At 46.0% G+C, this 6,878-nt stretch overlaps 1 protein-coding gene across 1 annotated transcript; it reads left to right on the top strand.

Annotated features, from left to right (window-relative positions):
• The first annotated feature begins 455 nt into the window (after positions 1-455).
• LOC116396094 (probable G-protein coupled receptor 21) lies at positions 456-6,584 on the top strand. The gene has a single exon (XM_031870489.1). The coding sequence runs from the start codon at positions 1,277-1,279 to the stop codon at positions 2,300-2,302; it is 1,026 nt and encodes a 341-aa protein (XP_031726349.1). The 5' UTR covers positions 456-1,276; the 3' UTR covers positions 2,303-6,584.
• The last annotated feature ends 294 nt before the right edge of the window (positions 6,585-6,878 follow it).

The following is a 6,878-nucleotide window of genomic DNA, read 5'->3' on the forward strand; positions in this document are numbered from 1 at the left end:
TGTAAACTCAGCCTCCCTCTTTCATTCCTTCAAACAGCTTCTCTAAAAGCTCGGCGTTGAGATATTTGCTCACATCCAATAAGCTGTTGATATCCAAGTCCTTCATGACGTTTAAAAGTAGTGTTTCTCCTTCCTTTATTCTGGACATGCATCTCTACTCCAGCTTTAGGGAGAGAGAGAGACCGACAAAGAGAGAGACAGAGAGGGAGAGAGAGAGAGATAGAGACCGACAGAGAGAGAGGGGGGGAGAGAGAGAGACAGAGAGAGAGGGGGGGAGAGAGAGAGACAGAGAGAGAGGGAGAGACCGACAAAGAGAGAGACAGAGAGAGAGAGAGTTTTCAAAAAAAAAGGGGGGGGGGGCAGGACAACGGGGAGTGAGTAGAGGGAAGCGTTCATGGAGAGGGAAGCAGCGCTGCATCATCACTACTGCCACTACAGCAGAGAGGAGAGGCAGATTACCGCCTGTCTCCCTTATCTCCCCCTCTCTCTCTCTCTCTCTCTCTCTCTCACACACACACACACTGGAAAAGCCGGCCGGCTGCATAGAAGCCTGACGGAGAAGAGATCCCGGTGACATTATCCATCACATCTGGATGTTCGCCCACCTCTGAAGGACTCTTCCTGCTTCGAGACTCTGCACGTGTGTGAGTGTGTGTGTGAGAAAGTGTGTGTGTGTGTGTGTGAGAAAGTGTGCGTTTCCCTCACGGTCAGTGGACCGTGGACGAGGCGTCCACTTCCAGATCTGCTTGTTTTGGACTCTCTTGTTTTTTTGTTTTGGCTGAGTGGAGGAGTGTGAAACACCGGAGCTGCCGGGGGTATTTTTTATGTTGCAAAGAGCAGAAGTGGATGCCGGGATCCTTCGGTGGCCGCGTGCCGGAGCAGAGTGCTTACCTCAGGATTTGCAGTCGAGATGGGGAGGGGGTGGATATGATAAACAGCTGCGAGGTGGGGACGGTTTGCACTGCAGCATCAGACCGGCATCTCTTCTTCTACGCGTTTTCTTTTTTTTTTTGGAGGTTCCACACATGCACATATTTCACACCCAGCAGCAGCAGTCTGGCTGCGTTTTGCACACTCAGGATGGATTACTGCTACTTTAAGGACGGGCTCTCCGCCCGCTGAGGGAGAAAAGATGCTGATTGAAGAAGAATAGAAGCACTGTTGTGTTTTTATCGTGGGGGGGAACGAGCAACTTCTGGATTGGAGAAAAGAGACTTGGGATGACGGCTGCGTTGAGCTAAAAACCGCCGCCTCCCCTCCCCCCTCCCTGTCAAACATGAACTCTTCCTCCAACGCGAACCAAAGCAGCTCACCCCCGTTCTGCCTGCTGGGCGCCGTGGGCTACTCCCGCAGCCTGGACACCTGCGTGCTGGAGGTGGTCGTCATCCTCTTCCTCACCGTGCTCATCATCACTGGCAACCTGGTGGTGATCTTTGTCTTCCACTGCGCACCGCTGCTGCACCACCACACCACCAGCCACTTCATCCAGACCATGGCGTACGCCGACCTGCTGGTGGGCGTCAGCTGCGTGGTGCCGTCGCTGTCCCTGCTGCACTACCTCAAAGGCCTGAACGAGGAGCTAATGTGCAAGGCGTTCGGCTACATGGTCTCCGTGCTGAAGAGCGTCTCCATGGCCTCGCTGGCGTGCATCAGTGTGGACCGCTACATCGCCATCACCCGCCCGCTGTCGTACGCCACGCTGGTGACGCCGTGCCGCCTGCGGGCGTGCATCGTCCTCATCTGGGTCTACTCCGCTCTGGTCTTCCTGCCGTCCTTCTTCGGCTGGGGGAAGCCGGGTTATCACGGTGACATATTTAAGTGGTGCGCCGTGTCCTGGAAGACCAACCCGGGGTTCAGCGCCTTCATTGTGGCGCTGCTCTACGCGCCGGCGGCGCTCACCGTCTGCTTCACCTACGGCAGCATTTTCCGCATCTGCCGGCAGCATACGCGGGAGATCACGCAGCGCCACGCCCGCTTCAGCTCGCAGATGGAGGGCGAGCGCGGCGAGGGCTGCCCGGACAAACGCTACGCCATGGTGCTGTTCCGCATCACCAGCGTCTTCTACGTGCTGTGGATGCCGTACATCCTCTACTTCCTCCTGGAGAGCGCCGGGCTGTACCACCACAAGGTGGCGTCCTTCCTCACCACGTGGCTGGCGATCAGCAACAGCTTCTGCAACTGTCTCATCTACAGCCTCTCCAACAGCGTCTTCCGGAAAGGTCTCGGCCGCCTCTTCAGTCCGCTATTTCCCTCCTGCCTCGGATGCGTGGACGCCAAAAAGGCCCCGGGACCAGACCCTTGAGGGCAAGTACGAGCACCCGACGACGGCGACTGATTCGTTTCGGTCACTTTGGAGGCGTCGGCCTTCTGTGTGTGTTCGTCGCTTTCAGCTGCGTAGTAAGAAACGGGTCCTGCTCTTTGGTCCCGCAGTAAAATGTCCCCCCCCCCCCCCACACACACACACACAGAGAGGTGCCCGTGCAGATGCCCGTCGGTCCTCACAGAGACGGATTTTTATGGAGGCTGTGAAGGTTTCTCTAATGCTGCTCTTTCTCAGCTGCAGAGATCACAAGCTGACGACCCGGAGTAAAGAAGTGTTTTTTTTATACTCATGAAGAAAGCGGACTGTTGGAGTACGATTCACGTGTGTCACTTCAGGGGATTTAATAAAAACACTCCTGCCTGCACTGACTTAACAACTCCCAGATGCAAAAAATAAAGCAAAACACAACACGACTTGTGTTGTGCGATCCACCGAAATGCAAAAAATCTTTATATTTTAAATCTTTTCAAGCCTGACTTCAGGATAGAATTAGGTGATGCAAAAAAACCCACTTCCTTTTCCTGAGGGCACTCCCGATGCTAATGAGTTACTGAGAAGCCATCTCATAATCAGCCTGTGTGTGTGTGTGTGTGTGTGTGTGTATGTGTGTGTGTGTGTGTGTGTGTGTGAGTGAGTGAGCTAAAAATGTGTATCGGATGGACTTTTAAGCTAATTCCCCAGAGAGAAGATTGAGCATTATTTGGGAGCTTGTATGTGTGTTTTTTTATCAGAAGGCTCCGTCTCTTTTGAAGCTGGGTGTTGGCGGGAAGTTCACAATTATGTTTACACAGTCTCTGGTTCCACGTGACATTTTATTTTTAAAGAATTAAGCTTTACTTTCTACGGTTGCTTTTGAGTTTGCCAGCCCACTCGTCAAAGAGCCAATAAATCTTATTTCTTTGCATTTTCCTCCTCAGGTTTTTTGATCAGCAGGTCTTTTGTTCAGCCTCCGGGCATTTTGCCTTTTTTTGATCTCAAGCTGAACCAGTGTGACTCTTAAATCACAAGCCATGCAAGCGTCTTAAGATAACCACCTCCTGACATGTGGGGGGTGTTGGTGGCAAATCCTCCGCCGTCCGCCGGGATCTGTAGCCTTTGTCTCTCTCTTTGTTTTAGCCGATGGCTGTTTCAGATCTGTGTAAAGTGGAAGAGGATTGTTATCTCTGAGCATCACGAGCCCGACCTCCCCATTGGAAGAGGTTTCACAGCACTTTTCTTTCTTTTCTGCGAGCCGGTGATCGCTTATGGCTTCATGTAAATATACTTCAGAGTTTAAATATTCAAAGAGCGTCTGGGGTCCTTCTGAAGGGTTTTGGCTGCTGCTGTTAAGTCCACCTCCAGGATTACAGAATGATCTTGTGGGTATCTAAAGATAATCTATTTCTCACAGCCAAGAGGTCTGACAGTCGAGACTGAAGGAGATGTTTTTTCTTCAAATTTTGCAGACCTTTAGATTTAACATGCAGAGTTTGGATTTATAGTCACAATGAAATGTGTTTTCTGGGAGCGTCTTGCTCCTGAGTTTGACACATGGTTGTGTTGAAAGAAGAAGAAGAAGAAGAAGAGGAGACCCAGACTACACAGCCTGTGTGTTCTAATCTGAGGCTGTTTTAATGGTTTTGGCTGCAAGTTTTAAATCAACAGATTTTTTTAAGGCATCAATTCCACAATTCAGTGAAAACAGCATGCTAAACTATCAGCAAACCATAAAAACTGAACTGAAAACCAAACCAGAGTTTACAACACTCTGGTGCTGTGATTGTATTTATTTATTGGTTTATCTAACAGGGAAAGTTCACATTAATACAGATTGCTGCCAGCGAGCCAGAAAAGGCAAAAAAACACTTTATTTAATGCAACATAAACCGCCAACTGAGCAAGAGAGCTATATCAAGTTAGCGTTAGCCTTAAGCGTAGAGGAATATTTCACCCCGACGACGAGCATCTGTACATCAATCACTCACTCTGTGTTAGCTGGAAGTATTGAAGAAAACTTTGTTTGTTGTGCTTCCAAAGTAAACGGAGAATTAAATAAAAAGGTAAAAAGGAGAGCGCCGATCAATCCGTCAGTCCTTTTCTCAATTAATCAATTTGTCGTGTTTTAGGGCTGGGCACAATATCGATATGACGTTGACATCGTGATATGAGACAAGATATTGTGTCGTAAAATGACATCAATGTTTTGTCTTTTCCTGCTTTTCAAGGCTGAACTACAGTAAACTAGACGACCAGACTGTCAGGTATTCATCCGCATTACTGTTGATTATTTATCAGAATCCCATTGTGTAAATATTTAGTAAAATCACCAATGGTCAATCCAACGATATCATTGCGATACCGGTATTGATATTGATTTTAAAAAATGATGAATATCATGATATTGGCCGAGTTGTGAAAAATGTCCATCGTCCATTTTGTTTCCCAAAGTCCAAGACGACATCCTCGAATGTCTCGTTTTGTCCACGACTCAAAGATAATCAGTTTACTGTCAGAGGGGATTCAAAAGACAAACAGAAAATATTCACATTTAAGAAGCTGGAATCAGAGGATTTAGACTTTTTCTTATTTTTATTACTCAAACCAAATAATCTATTATCAACATAGTTGACGATTATTATGATTATGGTATGATTTGATATACAGATGATTTTTTCATGGGTGATTTATTCATTTAAGCCACATTTTGTACTTTTACTAGTATGTGTAAATGACATGTTTTTGGTGTACATAGTAACATTACTTTGTTACTAATATTAATAACTAAAGCTATCGCTAAATGCAAGCATGATAAATAACACCTGCTGAACTAGTCTTTAAACTCTTGTGGAGTTCACATGATTTATTGTGGTAAAGATATAAATCACATATTTAAATATATTAAGTGGTTTATTTAATATATTAAGATAGATTTCAGGGTAAATATGAACAAATAGTTGATTGACAGCTAAAAGATTTTGTATTGATCGTCTTTAGTGAACATTTCCTTCACTTCCTTGAGTCAGAGTGCAGATTTTAGAATTAAATGATTTTAAAATGAATTCCAAAAAGGTTTTTGATAGAAAAACACATTTACTGTTATACGTCACAAGGAAAATCACTTTAAAAAGTCGCGATTGAAAGTTCGTTCTTGGCCTCGGAAACACACACGGTCCGTTTCGTAGTTGATCTGGAGCTTTCAGTTATATCACATGATCTTCCTCAGCATGAAGACGATGAAGTTCGTCCAGTGGTCATTGACTTGCAGCTGTCTTCACGTACAACAACATCTTAATGTTAAAACTCACGTTTTATTTCATTGTGACTTTAAAAGCAGCCGTGAGGTGTCGAGAGTTTAATATTTTTCCACCACAGCGGGTCAGAGTTCAGAGTTCAACGGTAGGAACAAACACACCCGCTGCTGTCCGGGGGGATTGAACCTCCCAACGACCCCCTGCTGCCATCAATATGTTGTATTTATGTACCACTTTTCTATGTAACGGTGTGTGTTATGTAGCTCATGTGAAAACGTCGACATGTTCGATTCTCCGCCGCCGGATATGTGTCCTGCATGATTCTGGTTCAGTTCTTCTGTCTCATGACGCTGCTGAGAACAATTTACCGACTGTACTCCTCGTCTCAGCATCCTGACCGGCTGTTGTTCTCATGAGGGCAGAGACTTCCTGGTTCACGTCATGTGACCCGCTCCCGTGTCGCTGCTGTCGAGGACAAAATGACGCAAATCTGCAAAAACAAAGTGACGTTTTGTAAAGAGCTTAAAAAGAACAATGAGTTCTCATTTAACGAAGAAACGACAGTAAACACTTTTTGTAGCAGAGCGGTTGCTGCTCCAGGTGTGTGAGTCGGTGCAATATAGCCCCCCCACCTTCTCAAACCCCAGCCAATCAATAGCAGTGGAAGAATGATCTGAATGAGAAGGGCTTCCACTGTCTCAAACTCTGGTTGAGCTGTCTCGCTGTCCAGCATGTGATCTGAACAAAGTTGCTGCAGATTATTGTAAAGTCGACGGCTGTAAATGTCTGATTAAAGTGAAATCTTTGGATTCTGTGTTGGATTTGATTTGGTACCAAAACAAAATCTACCATTAAACTATTTATCCTAGTCCAGTTGGGACGGCCTCTTATGAAAGTGATCTAATCAAGATGAATTATTACTTCCTTAATCTCTTCACAAGCCGGAGTACAGGATGGGAGGGTGATTTGTTGCCTTAATCTGGATTACATCTGGTTAAACACGAACCCCCTCATGTCCTCTGGCTCTGGTATATTTAAAACGGCTTATTTCTCATCATTTACACACAGTGTATATCAGCATAAGATTAAACCGTGGCGTTCCTTTCTCAGGCCTTCTAGACTACAGAGGATAAAAAGTGACGAAAGAAAAGAAAAATGAATTCATCATAAATATACATTTTATGTCAATTGTCAAGACATTTAGGATAAATGTGTATGTTCTTCAGGGCTATTGCACGCTAATCAGGCGGCAACCTCTAGGTTCTGCCGAGTGAAGCCGATGCTTCATGTGTTAAAGCTGCATTCTCTCTAGTGTCCACCAGGGG

This window comes from Anarrhichthys ocellatus, unplaced genomic scaffold (assembly GCF_004355925.1).
Source record: "Anarrhichthys ocellatus isolate YVR2014 unplaced genomic scaffold, GSC_Weel_1.0 scaffold53, whole genome shotgun sequence".
Taxonomy (NCBI): domain Eukaryota; kingdom Metazoa; phylum Chordata; class Actinopteri; order Perciformes; family Anarhichadidae; genus Anarrhichthys; species Anarrhichthys ocellatus.

What these genes read in the sequence shown, in the direction of transcription:
- LOC116396094 (XM_031870489.1), top strand. Translation starts at nt 1,277, where the DNA reads ATGAACTCTTCCTCCAACGCGAACCAAAGCAGCTCACCCCCGTTCTGC.